We start from the raw sequence: 13,414 nt of genomic DNA, 5'->3' as shown, positions 1-13,414 counted from the left end.
TCTTCTGGTCTCTGCTTTGGTATGGTGTCCAACATATAAATCATTGGAAATTAGTATGTGTTTGAAATGCTACACTGTTGCTGAGTTTGCATTGTTTTGTTTTTTATCTGGAAAAGTGATGTGATAACTTTGTTGTTTTATAGTGAACTGCATGGAGTATCCAGTATGTTTATCATATCTGTTTGTAACATTTCTGTTTTAGGACTGTATTGCTTCCTCTTGTGAAATTATTGCTTTGGAGGCTCTACACAACAAAGCAGCTCAGTGCATACAAAACTGTACCCAGCAGTACTATATATTTCTCTACCATTTTGTCATGCTATTCCACTTCATATCTTGTTACACAACCCTTGTTTACAAATGTTATCCACAAGCACTCTGCAGTCTTACAAACCCATTTCACATCTATTTCATCTTCTCACTCACAGTAAAGACATTGTTTATATTTCTTGATTTTCAGTCTGTTTTTAAACTCTAGTCTCTGAGAAGTACCAAGTATCCTACAACTAGTATGAGGTGTTCTAGGCTATTCCATGTGCAGATTTTATGCAAATTTGGTGAAATATTTTTTGGTCATATGTACCTACTTTTCAACAACAATTGTACATAAGTTCAAAGACATGGCTACAATAGTACTTGGGTGATCTCTCAAATGCCCCTTATTTTGCAGATCGACTCTCATTTTAGATCATTACTTGGTCTGTTCCTCAAACGTGTGGTGCTCTACTAAACTGTTAAGGACTGCAGTCAATAAATAATGAATGTTTCAGACATCATGTCCTTTAGAAAATAAATTCTGTTAGGAACACTATTTAAATCTGTACCATATCTTGGACCTCTGTCTACCCCGTTATACCTGGCTTTTGAAGCTTTGAGCTAATGCTATATATTTTTTTTCAAAAGCCATTTAAAATACATTGTGTGGCCATTTAAATGTCATTTTCTTACATTTCAATACCTGAGATATGCACAGGCAACAATGGAGTTATCATTGATGGGTAGGGGGTCTGTCTGTAGATGAGAATTACTGACTTCTATTTGTTCATTATTCTGGTTTCAAGGGCTAATGTGATTACTGTGAAGCAAGTCAAAATACTGTTTGTGTGAAACAAAGTTGAAATGCATTTATTGATTTCCTTTTAATTTTTCATCATCTCAGGTGTACCCAGTCAACAATGTCACTATAACATCTAGATGGGAAGCTATCTGTTTAGGAAAGCATCTTAACCTTTGGTCATTTGCTCATTTTATTTTTTTTATTTATTACATTTTGTTGACTGGGAATGTCCAACTGGGCCAGAGGAGAAAAGCTCCACAGAAAAATACAAGTAGATTTTAGATATAATACACAGATTATCACAAACTGGAATGCAATTTTACAAATCAAAAACAAACATCACAAAATAGTATGCATTTTTACAATATCAAAACATTGGGTCTATATTAGAACACCAAACATTCAAAATGTCGAGTGTTCTAATATCGAACCCTAGCAATCGAAAAAAAAAAACAATGAACATTCGGAACAGCAAATTTTTTCCTAGGGGAAAAATTTGCTGTTCCAAAACACATACAACACAAGCACACCAAACAAACAGCGATCCACACACATACATCTAAACTCTAACACCTAACCCTACACTAAACTATACAAACACCACTAACTATCCACTTACCCTAACCGTAAGATCCGTCACTAACGCACAGTCATCTCACCCGCGCCCTAACGCTATCTCGCCTAACCCGCCTTAACCCACATGCCCACACAATCACACACTTACCTGACCCATGCCCTAACCCTAACTCACCTAACCCACACGTCCACACAATCACACACTTACCTGACCCATGCCCTAACCCTAAGTCACCTAACCCACACATCCACACAATCACACACTTACCTGAACCTGACCTGTAACTTTCCACCAGAGCACTGAAAATACCGAAGCAATAGAAATGGACAACAAAATTCTTTCCCTAGGAAAGAATTTGGTTTCCTGTTACTTCGATATTTTCAGCGTTTGCTCAAAACGGGTTAATATTAAAACACCCAACATTTCAAATGTTCGGTGTTCTAATATAGACCCAAAACATCATATATCAAGATAGTTTGCATTTTTACAATATCAGAAACATCCTATATCAAGAAGAAATATTACATGAGAATTGTGTGTTTACTGGTGTAGATCCTAGGGGAAGATCTACCTTGTTGAACATACACAACAGGATGGTGGGAAACTAAATCTGTTAATGGAGCGACTAATTTTAGATATTATTAATCTGGATTTGCAGGGCTACTGTGCATGTGTGTGAATTTAAGCTGTAATACACTACCATAGCTACACTGGTTATTGTGTATTTGTATGAAACAAAACTTGGGCTATATTACACTTTCTGATTTTTATTATAATTGGATGTCTGATGTGTACTCCTTTAGCAAAGTGGGTGGATTTGGGGAAGTTGACCTATCTGTGGATGAAAGTAGCCTGTCTCTTGTAATCTGCTCATTGTAAATGGGTTTATTCTGGCTTTACATGACTTACTTCCCTGTGGCTGCTTATAAATGTGTGTGAAACAAACATGAAATACTTTACTGTGGACCAATACAGACATCTAATTAAAGTTACTATAACTGCCGGGTGGGGGTGGAGATCCATATGTGGTTGAATGTGTGATTTTTCCAATTTTCTGGTGCTCATTGTAAGCAGTTATTGGTCTGGATTTGCATGACTAATGTGCATTTGTTTGAAATAAGTTGGTTACTCCACTGTGGCTTTGAGTGAAGCTTGAAATGTGTTACTGTGGCTGTTGTTGTTTTAACATGATCAGACATCTGAGGGTCCACACAGTCATCAATATGGCTATAACTGCTATGCATGGGGATTGCTTTTGGATGAAAAATGACTGACCCAGCTGTCATCATCAAGAAGTTAAACAATCCTCAGTTAAACCTGTGGGACAATTTCGGTTTAGTGTAAAACAGTTTTGGAATAATTTACTTTGTTCATTTTTTTATCACAGTCAGATATGTGAGATTACCTAATCAAAGTGGCTAGTACTTATGAGTACAAACCTGGATGAGTTATAATGACAGCAGTTTGAGTGGTATTTTAATGGTTGAAATGTTCCAATTTTTTTATTTTGTTATTAGTTAGTAAAATATGTTTCTATAGTTATTAGAAAAAAATGTTCAGGTAAACCTGAAAATGCATTCAAACAAATTTTGCATTTTAAACAATAATAAACAGTAAATATAATTTAAAACAATCTCTTAGAATATGAATACAAGCAAGACATTGTCAGGAAGGTGAATCCAATAACTGTGTTGATAACTTTTTGTCATCAAAGATGATACAGCTGCTAAGGTAAAACTAAACAAAAGTACTTTTGCACATCACTAACACTAACAGTGGGTCTCTGTTTTGGTACGATAACAGTATAAATGGCAGAAGACTTGATATTATTGGAAAGGGCATTGTCATTGCTCTGATGACTAATTTGAACATGCCCAGTAGGATCATATTTATGTCCGCCCTCAACAGTGATTCTCTTCAACTTACCTGGTCCACCATTACAGAATACCTGGTTAGTGGATCCATTAACACTATCTGGGTTTGTATAAGTACTCCCACCTGTATATTGTATATTCTATATTAATTAGCGGAGATTGACCACTGTAGCTCTTGTAGATCTGTCTACTGATTTCATTACAGGAATATAGTTGTATTTGTGTTATCCTGCACTGATTACTTCAGAATAATTGACACATGGCTGAATGATTTACAAGTTTGTTGTTATCTTTGTGTATTTTACTTGCTTTCTTACAGTTTTTGTTGCTCTATATTATAACCCTCTTTTTTTCTCCCTTCCATTTCTCAGCTCTTCTGCCTAGTGACCACCTGTAGGTCTGGGATTGAGCACCCTACCTAAGTCTCCCGCCACATACCCTACCTAGGGACCAAATCTTAACAATTTTGGAAAAGCCTCTTCCCATAAAGACACAAGAAAGTATGTCCTTCAGCTCTTCAAGGTTTCTCAACATTGTGTAAGCTTTTCTAACCCTCAGCTATTGTTAATCTCAAAGCAAGTTCTGCCAGCAGCCAACCTTAGCTTCTCCCCTCCCCGACCACCAGCAACCTTTAGTAACTCCACTTACCTGACTCTCTCCACGTCCACTAGCCCAGTCTGTAGCCCTGGTAGCAATTACCTGCTGAGTCCACTAGGTGGCTCCCTACTACCACAATTGCTTATCCTTGCAAACTTTTCTTTCCACATACTAAGTCCTACATTTCCCACTATTCTGCTAACCTTTTTGTGTTTTCCACCCTTTTTCTTTCTCTGCCTTTCTCAGCCTTGCCCCACCTAGTCCTCACTCTCCTAGCATTCCTCTATGTCCTCGGATTACTTACCTGTCCTATCAGCATCTTACTGATTGTTTTCCACTCAACCTCTCTTCTTTGGCTCTACCCGCTCCGTTCGCCCTGTGGGCTCACTCTGCTCCCCTCCCTACCCCCAATTCCCACCCACCCCCAGGGGTCCTACTCTTATAGCTCCATAGCCACACCCCTATCCCTCCTGGCCTATTCCTCTCCTTCCCGCCAAATTGTTGTCTAGCCTCTACACACCCCTTACACTCCCCCCCTTCTTCTTTCTTAGCCCTAAGACCATACTTGTTCTATTACCTCTCTCCATTACCTACACTTCTCCTTATACATACTCTTTCCTCTCCAGCCATCCTTTCTCTATTCCCTATAGAATCTATTCCTACTTACCATCTGCTTTAAATTAATTTACTACCCCTCTATTCCTTTCCACACTCATATTTCTCCCCTTATACTATCCTCTCTGCTTCCTCTCTTCTCATATTACTAAATCATGACTCCCTACATACTAACTATGCCTTTACCCTCAGTCTTAATCATGACTACCCTTCTCTCAATGTACCATCTCACCTTTTTTGAAATTTCACTTAACAACTATCTTATCTCCTCACAATCACACACTTCTACTAGACTCACTTTCACACCATACCCTAATGTTAATTCCACCCCTAGCTATCATCTATCTAAATACCACAGGCAACATCACCTTACCTACCCCATACTATCTAACAAAAAAAGCAAAACCCTAACTATTCAAAAGAGGAACTTCTTAACTAAACTAGTTAATCCTACCCTACAAGATGGGGACATCCACCCCAACCCTGGCCCTAACTCACCACCTCCCCAAAACCACTCACCTAACCTCAATAATAACTTCCTTATAGGACACCTTAATATCCAAAGCATAAATAAGAAAATACCCTTCATCCATGCCCTTTTAGATACCCACTCATTTGACATTCTCTGCCTCTCTGAAACCTGGCTAAACACAGGCACTAAAGACTCAGAGATTATACCTCAAGGTTATAACATAGTAAGACACGACCGCTTAAGACGCAAGGGTGGTGGAATAGCAATACTTTTCAAAAATCAACTTAACATCACTACTCAACCAGCATGCCCAAACCAAAATAGCAAAACAGAAGCCATCATTATTAAACTCCAACTTAATACCAAAAAATCTATTTACATTATTTGTTTGTATCTTCCCCCAGGTAATAACATCCCAATATTAGAAGACTTTCTAAGTTGGGTTTCTACCACCTACCCCCAAGAAACCATAATTCTTGGCGACGTTAACATAGACTGGAACACTATTAATAATGACAATCCCTCCTCTCATATTAACCTACATGGTTTCTCACAAACTATTACCTCAACTACAAGAGTCAATAAGCCCAGTAATAAAGAGAGTATACTAGACTGGATACTCACAAATAAAGTTAACAAACAATATAAAGTAGGTACTTTGCCAGATGACATCAGCGACCACTCCCTAACCTACATTACTAGACTAAAATCAGAATATGTTAACCTCCCAAATACAAGGCTAATTCGATCTCTCAAGCATTTTAACATAGACCTCTTTAAAGCTGATCTGAGAGCATGTAAATGGAATTGTTTAAAATCACTTCCCCTGGAGGAAGCAGTATTATTGTTTAATACTACATTCTTATCCATACTTGATACACATGCTCCTGAGCGCTCTATTAGAATTAAGACCAAACCTGCCCCATGGCTGACCTCCAACACTAAAAAACTCATGCATGCTAGAAACAAAGCATGGACAAAATGGAGATGTGATAGACAAAACCCTGATTTAGTTAATTTCCGCCAGCTTAGAAATCTTGCGAAAAAATCAATAATCTCTGACAAGAAAAACTTCTACTGTAAACTTCAGGAAACTCATATTAACAACTCCAAACAGTTCTGGTCCTCAGTAAATAGACTTCTCTCCCCAGGGACTGCTAAAACTCCTTCCCCTCTAAATACTGACCCTGAAACCCCTCTCCAGACTGCTAATGTCTTCAACTCTTTTTTCTTTGAAACTATTCAATACTTAGCCAAACAAATGAACCCTAACAACTCTCATATACCAACTAACATAACCACCTCCTCTTTCAACTTCTCTCTAAAACCTATATCTACCTCTTTCATCTATAAACTCATTCACAAACTGAAACCCTGTACCCCTTCTGCTGACAAGCTCCCTTCTCTGTTCCTTCAGAAAGCTGCCAAAGAAATTGCATATCCTATATCCTTACTTATCAACAGAACTATCCAAGAAGGAACCATCCCTGATATCTGGAAAGTATCCTATATTATCCCACTGCATAAAGGTGGTAACTCCCTTGACCCTTTCCAACTTTAGACCAATTGCCCTTCTCTCACCCCTAGCAAAGATCATGGAAAAATGTATTCATCAGCAACTTGTACACTATCTCTCTCTTCACAGCATAATAGCAAACTGCCAGCATGGTTTCAGACCCCACCACAGCACCACCACTGCCCTTCTATCCTTTGTAGATACTATCAACAAAAATCGAAACAACAACACTCTCTCTTCCGCTCTTTTCATTGATCTCTCTAAAGCTTTCGACATGGTCAACCACTCACTCTTAATTCACATTCTTGAATCTCTCTCTTGTGATAAACTGGCCACTAATTGGTTTAAATCTTATCTTAGCAACAGACAACAAGCAGTAATATGGGAAAACCATATCTCATCACTCTTGCCTATTTCCATCGGAGTTCCCCAGGGCTCCATTCTGGGTCCACTTCTGTTCTCCCTCTTTATTAACGACCTTCAGACTGCTATCCCACAAGCTACCTGCATACAATATGCAGATGATTCTACCCTTATCTGCATAGCCCCTTCCTCTACTGAACTGACCTCATTGACCCAAAAGACCTTTAACACAGTAGAAACTTGGTTTTCTAGACGGTTTCTCCTACTAAATGCCAAAAAAACCAAACTCCTCCTCTTCTCCCCCACCACTCGGTCCCCTCCTTTAAACTTTACCATTTCTTCAAATAATGGCACCATCATCTCACCTGATCCTACCACTAAACTCTTAGGGATAACCATTGACAATAATCTTTCCTTCGATCAGCACATTAACAACACCATCAAGATTGTTAACAGAAAAATTGGATCCCTATATCGCATCAAACCTTTTCTAACCCCAGCAACTAGAACCAAAATTGCACAATCTCATCTCCTATCTACTCTCCTATATGCTTCCCCCATTTATACAAACCTTAAGAAAATCAATCTTAATAAACTTGCAACTTGTTATAACAACATAGCTCGCTTCGCCACTGGTAACCCCTTTAGGACCCACCATTGTACAAACCTAAAACAACTTGGCTGGCTCGAATTTCAAAACTACCTAATAATCCCTCAACTCACTATAGCCCACAACATATTACACCTTCCTGACAACACCCCTATACTCTCTCAACTTCTAATCCCTTACAACAATCTCAACTCACTTCGCTCCTCTAGTAAAATCATGACAAAATCAATAAAGGTAAACAATACAGCAGGTGGTTCTCTATTCACTAACACTATAGGTAAAAGTTGGAATCTCTTACCTAGTGACATGACCTTGACTACATCCCTGCCTCTATTCAAACAGAAAATTAAACTTTACTACCTAAACCATTGGCTTTGTTCCTGCAGTGCACCTGACTAACCTTTTCTCTTACACACTTCTTATCTCTTTCTGTCTCTTCTTCCCCTCTTTTAACTGTTCTAATCTAACTATGCATAATTTATGTATAATTGCTAATAAGTAATTGCAAATATGGAATGCTAATATGTAATGAACTGCATACGGTAAATGAACTGCATATGGTATATATGTTTCTCTTTAAAATTATCTTTCCCTCTGGATGGTCTTTTGACTTCCAGTTTTTGCTATTTCTTAAGAGTAATGATTTTTTATGTAATGTACTTAGTATTTAGTGGAGCTTTTCTCCTCGGGCCTCTGCTGAAAATGGACATGTATCCAGCCAGACTAGCCCGGTCAACAAATGTAAAATAAAATGTAAAATAAATAAATAAAAATACGTCTTTGTTTTATATTTCTTGCTATATATATATCCTTTATCTTTACAGGAACTTGAGAGCTTTGTAGACAGTTCTAATGACCATGGGATAGTGATTTTCTCCTTTGGCTCCTTGGTTTCTGAAATCCCTGAGGACAGAGCCAATCTGATTGCCGAAGCACTTGGAAAAATTCCACAGAAGGTAATATTGCTTTAGGTCAGTAAGACAAAATTTCATATCAATAATTTAACCAAGACCTGTTCTTATCAAACTGCAGTCAGCCACTGCTGCGTTACAGATGTAATGTAAACCCAGTTTTACTGGATCACTTATTTATAATATGCTGCACATGTGTTGCAATCGTATAGGTAGCCAATGCAGTCAATATATACATCTCACATCAGTCCTGTATACATCATAAACTGGAGTCTATGGATTCAAGACCCTCAGAGTACCCAAATAATCCTTTCTGTTAAAATTCTTAGTGATATTATGCTGCAACTTTGCAATTGTTGCTTCTAATGTAACTTGTTTTGTATGGTATTTAAAAGATGTCTAGCCTACTTCTGGTGGCATTTCAAGTAAAGGGCAAAGCATGAGCTGGTTTGTTTTGAAAAGACAAGCCACATTTTTATTAAAATAGTAATGTTCTTAGTTGCTTATGACATTTAAATGTAGTACATATTTTCTTTGCAAAACTGCACAGGTAATATATATCACTCTTCTTTGGTGCCTTTATTCAGTGCACATATCTTATAGAGATAAACATAATGAATTTAGATTTCATATTGTTTTCTAATTATATCATGCAACAGTGACTACAGAAATAAGATGTAAACATCATGCTTCAAAAAACATCAAATTTGTTTTTTCTGAAAGTCACATTTATGGAAATATTGCAGCAATTATTTTGTTTAATTCATAGTACAACTGGCTGAGGATAGAGAGCTTTTGCCCCTCAAGTCTAGTATAACCACCATTAGATCTTCAGACAAATCTGTATTTGTCCCTAGTGTCCTATTCAAGACAAATACCTCCTATACCAACTTTATTGGAGACAAACATGCAAAAAACATGCAAAAACAACAAATGCAAAAAAAAAAAAGTTTCCAAACTATTGACATTCTATTTAATTAAAAAAAAAGAAAAAAAAAGACAAAAACAGCTATTTTCCATTGCACCCCAACCTCCACATGTGAGCTGCATTACTAATAGCTTAGAATCTGTAATTATATTATCCCTAAGATGATTGTGCATCAGTAAGGGTAATGTAAAATTACCTTATCTCAGTGCATAAGATTACCTGACCACAAGGAAACAAAACCACTGTATTTGCTGGAGGGGCAAGCCCCTTGCACCCCTTCAAAATCCTGCATCTCTAAATGTACCCTGCATCTCTAAATGTACCAAGTCCGAGAATGAACAACAGTGCACATTAAAGCTGATATTATTCACTCTGCCATAGCCTTATTGCATGTATACTCTACAAAATGTACTCTTGACATGTTGCACCTCAAATACCTTGAAAGAAGTGTTCTTTGTTGTAGTAGGGGAAATCCATATAGGCTTATAATGTATATAGTCATACAACATTGTTAGAATGCTTTAAGTGAAAATATTGAAGGTAAAGCAATAAATATTTCTACCATAGGCTGAATCAATGAAAAATGTATGATTAATGTGGGACTTGCACATAAGTAAAATAAGAAATGTTTAATTGTGACTTATATTTTATGCCAAGCCACATAACTAAGTAATTGCAGTATGACACAACATGCTTGAATATTCAAATGACTACTGATTTATTAGCATTCATTTTCAGGGCCTAGTGGGTGAAGAGTTACTTAACTGAAGGTGTTACATAAATGTATATTTTTTCTTACTTCATTTCTAACTTGTGTATGTATGTTATCATATTGTTTCAAAATCTCTGTATTTTTTCTTTTTGTATATAATAGAATATTTACAGATCATTGTGATTCAGTCCAGTTCACTTAATACATTATACATAGAATGCCATCATTTTGATTAAAACACCAAATAGAGATAAGCACACCACAGAGACCAAGTCCGATAACAGGCAGTAATTAAGCAAAAAAAAATGCAAGCAATGCTTAATGAAAGTGCTTATTTACTGCCTGTCATTGGACTTGGCCTCTGTGGTGTTCTTATCTCTATTTGGTGTCTTGGTGTCCGACATTTAGCATACTGTCTCAGTTCTTGTCTTTGGTTTTGATCATTTTGATCAAGTTTTTAAGCTACCATCTTGATACAGGTTTGTTGTCCATTTTTAATCTTTTATATTGCAGTGCTGAGATAAAATGTATATCCTTTGCAAAATACATAAACATAGGCTCAAAAGTATGTACTAGGCTAACAACCATGGGGGCCTTTTTCAGACTTAGTCGTGCATCCTGAACATATCTGTCACATTTTGGAACCTTAAGATTATTCTAAGGGGTATATGTAGGCTATGGCTTGGGTTGTCAACCATTTACAGGCTCCCTTTGCCCATTAGGGACATAAGTGCCAGACTATTGGTGAATTTCCAGTTTTCCCCTCCACTGGTCAAAGTTATGCTTGAATTAGGTTAGAGAAGTCCCCTGCTTTACATGGATGGAAAGTCTGTTCCAGAGTAGGGGTATCCTCTCTGACACATGCCTGTACCTCCAACATTTCCTATTAATGTCACAGGCAAGGATTAAGTCCCTAGATTGGGTAATTCTGTTGCTGTTTATTGTGTGGATATGCAGGAATTCAAAACTGGAGCTGAATTTGTTGACCAGTAGATTTGCTATGATTTCTGGCTCAGTGTATGCAGTTCCATTTAGAGCTAGTTCTGTGCCTTGTTGTGTACAGCATTTGAGATTGTGGATATTAGTAAAGAAAGCCTTATAGCTGTACTTTGTCTGGGAGGCTATTTTTACCTCAAATTTGTTTTTGGTAGATGTGATTTCCTGTGAATTGCTTGTTTAGATTGAGGAGAGATTTTTTTTTTTTACCTTTTGGACATTGCACTTTCTAACTTTTGCAATAACTTTCTTCCTTTTGTTATACAACCAATTAATGTTGGGATTCCACCAGGGTGGCTTGTTTGAGTTTATTTCGTGTTTTATTTCTGGTAAGCACAGCTGTCTTTGTGTCTGACATGACTGTACATGTTATCTGTGAACAATTCCACACAGGTAGCAGTGTTCTCAGGTTTGGGGGGGGGGGGTGCACCTTGAAATTTTGTCCAGTTATCACTTAGTAGAAAGTCTGCCTTGCAATACTTCTTAAATATTACAAGGTTAACAGGGGTCCCTGGTTTTATTTTTATTTCAAAGGAGACTACTTTATGGTCTGAAGATATTGGGGAGGGCATTATACTAGGTTGGGTCCAGCAGTCCTCCATATTGGTGAGAACCAGATCATGCCCCTAATGAATGAGGGGACAGTCTGGTCCAAGGTGTTTGTGTTGATAAAGTCCAGGAATCTGTAGGCCTACAAGTTTGAGGTCATTTATCATTCCCAGTTTATACAGGTTTAGTTAAAAGTCACACATGCATATGGTATTAAATGGCGAGTTTCTCCAGTAAGTTTAAGTATGCGTTTCCTGGGACATAGAGGGGGATCTATAGCTTACAATGATGTGCTATGGGAGTTTGCCTATGATAATGTGGGTGTAGAGAAGCGCAAGCATGTCATCCCGTTTGACCAGTCTTTGAAATAGGTTTATTTTTTGATGTAAATCAGGACAGCTCCACTTTTAGTCCTTTCTTGTGCAGTAGCTGGTCTAAATGTGTGGAGCACATTGTAATGCACTGTTAGGGTTATCTCTGCAGCTTCAAACCATGTCTATGGTAATTGTGCAAACATCTGCATCCTCCAGGGTGAGGAGACCTGGGAGGGAGTGGAGTTTCTTGTTTAGACTGCTGGCACTGAGCAGTAATACCTTTAGATTTTTTGCAGTTGGCCTTGCTATTTGAAGGGTTTGTCAGTTTGGCATTGCCTAATAAAGGCACAGTAGATGAAGACAATCTTTTAGCCTGTATTCAAAAGCCTAGAAGGGAAAGGTGCAGACCATCCATGGCAAGGCAGCATGGTCTATTGACCACATGTTCCCATGCTGACAAATATTGTACGGTCGTGGAGCTATACCAAAAACTAAGCTAATTAAAATCAAGCATCTTCTTTTCATGTTGTAGCATCTTCCTTGCTCAATGCTAGGCTCCTACCAGCTTGGGGCACGCAGTCTGAGTGCTCCATCAAATCTCTCTTCATATAGTCCAGGGAGGCAAATCTCTGGCCATTTATTCAGTGCACATATCTTATAGAGATAAACATGAATAACCAAAACAATAAAGTGTAATGGCACGACTGCAAAAACTAGTAAACAAAACACCAAAATACAAAAAAAATACAGTCCTCCCAGGAGGATTATAATCTGCATGTCAGATGCTGAACAAATTCTCCATTAAAGAAAAAAAAATAGCCACTGAATATAGAAAAACGATTTATTCAGTAATAAATGTTGAGCGCTGTCATCCAAACAACATATAGGACTTCTTCAGAACAATAAATCCATGTGAAATTTTCAACTCATTTATATATACGTGTATCCAACCCTAATTAATTAAACATCGCATCATCTTAAGAAGACATACCTTCCATAAATCAGATTACAAAGTTCATTAATTAAAATGCTTCCATTGCTAAAAATGATAACTTGCTCTCTAAAAAGCTAATGAAATAAAGACATTAACTTTTCATAATAATGGAAAGGTTGAGATTTTTAAAACATTTATTTATAAAAAAAACAGTTATTTTGAAGTTTTGCAGATCTAAGTTTTTAATACAGGGGCTTTAGAAATTAATTTGTTTAAACCTGGTCTACTTGGTGTGTCTGTATGCATCAGTCTACATAACAAATGAGAATCCCACATGTCAATGGGCCTGCACTTTCCTAAGCCTTCTTCACGTATCTTTGTAGTATCAA

At 37.4% G+C, this 13,414-nt stretch overlaps 1 protein-coding gene across 2 annotated transcripts in view; it reads left to right on the top strand.

The window, feature by feature from the left end:
• The window catches only part of LOC122792970 (UDP-glucuronosyltransferase 1-6-like), a 231,324-nt gene that overhangs the window by 111,045 nt on the left and 106,865 nt on the right, over positions 1 to 13,414 (top strand). Inside the window, exon 3 of one of the 2 annotated variants that reach the window (XM_044060565.1) lies at positions 8,506 to 8,637. The exons of the other annotated variant lie outside the window; for it this stretch is intronic. Coding sequence (XP_043916500.1) covers positions 8,506 to 8,637 — 132 coding nt within the window. The remainder of the gene's footprint in view (positions 1 to 8,505; positions 8,638 to 13,414) is intronic. 2 annotated transcript variants of the gene reach the window in all.

Source organism: Protopterus annectens, chromosome 2.part0, assembly GCF_019279795.1.
Source record: "Protopterus annectens isolate FY-2018-M chromosome 2.part0, PAN1.0, whole genome shotgun sequence".
Lineage (NCBI taxonomy): Eukaryota > Metazoa > Chordata > Ceratodontiformes > Protopteridae > Protopterus > Protopterus annectens.
This window is presented reverse-complemented; position numbering and strand designations above follow the sequence as displayed.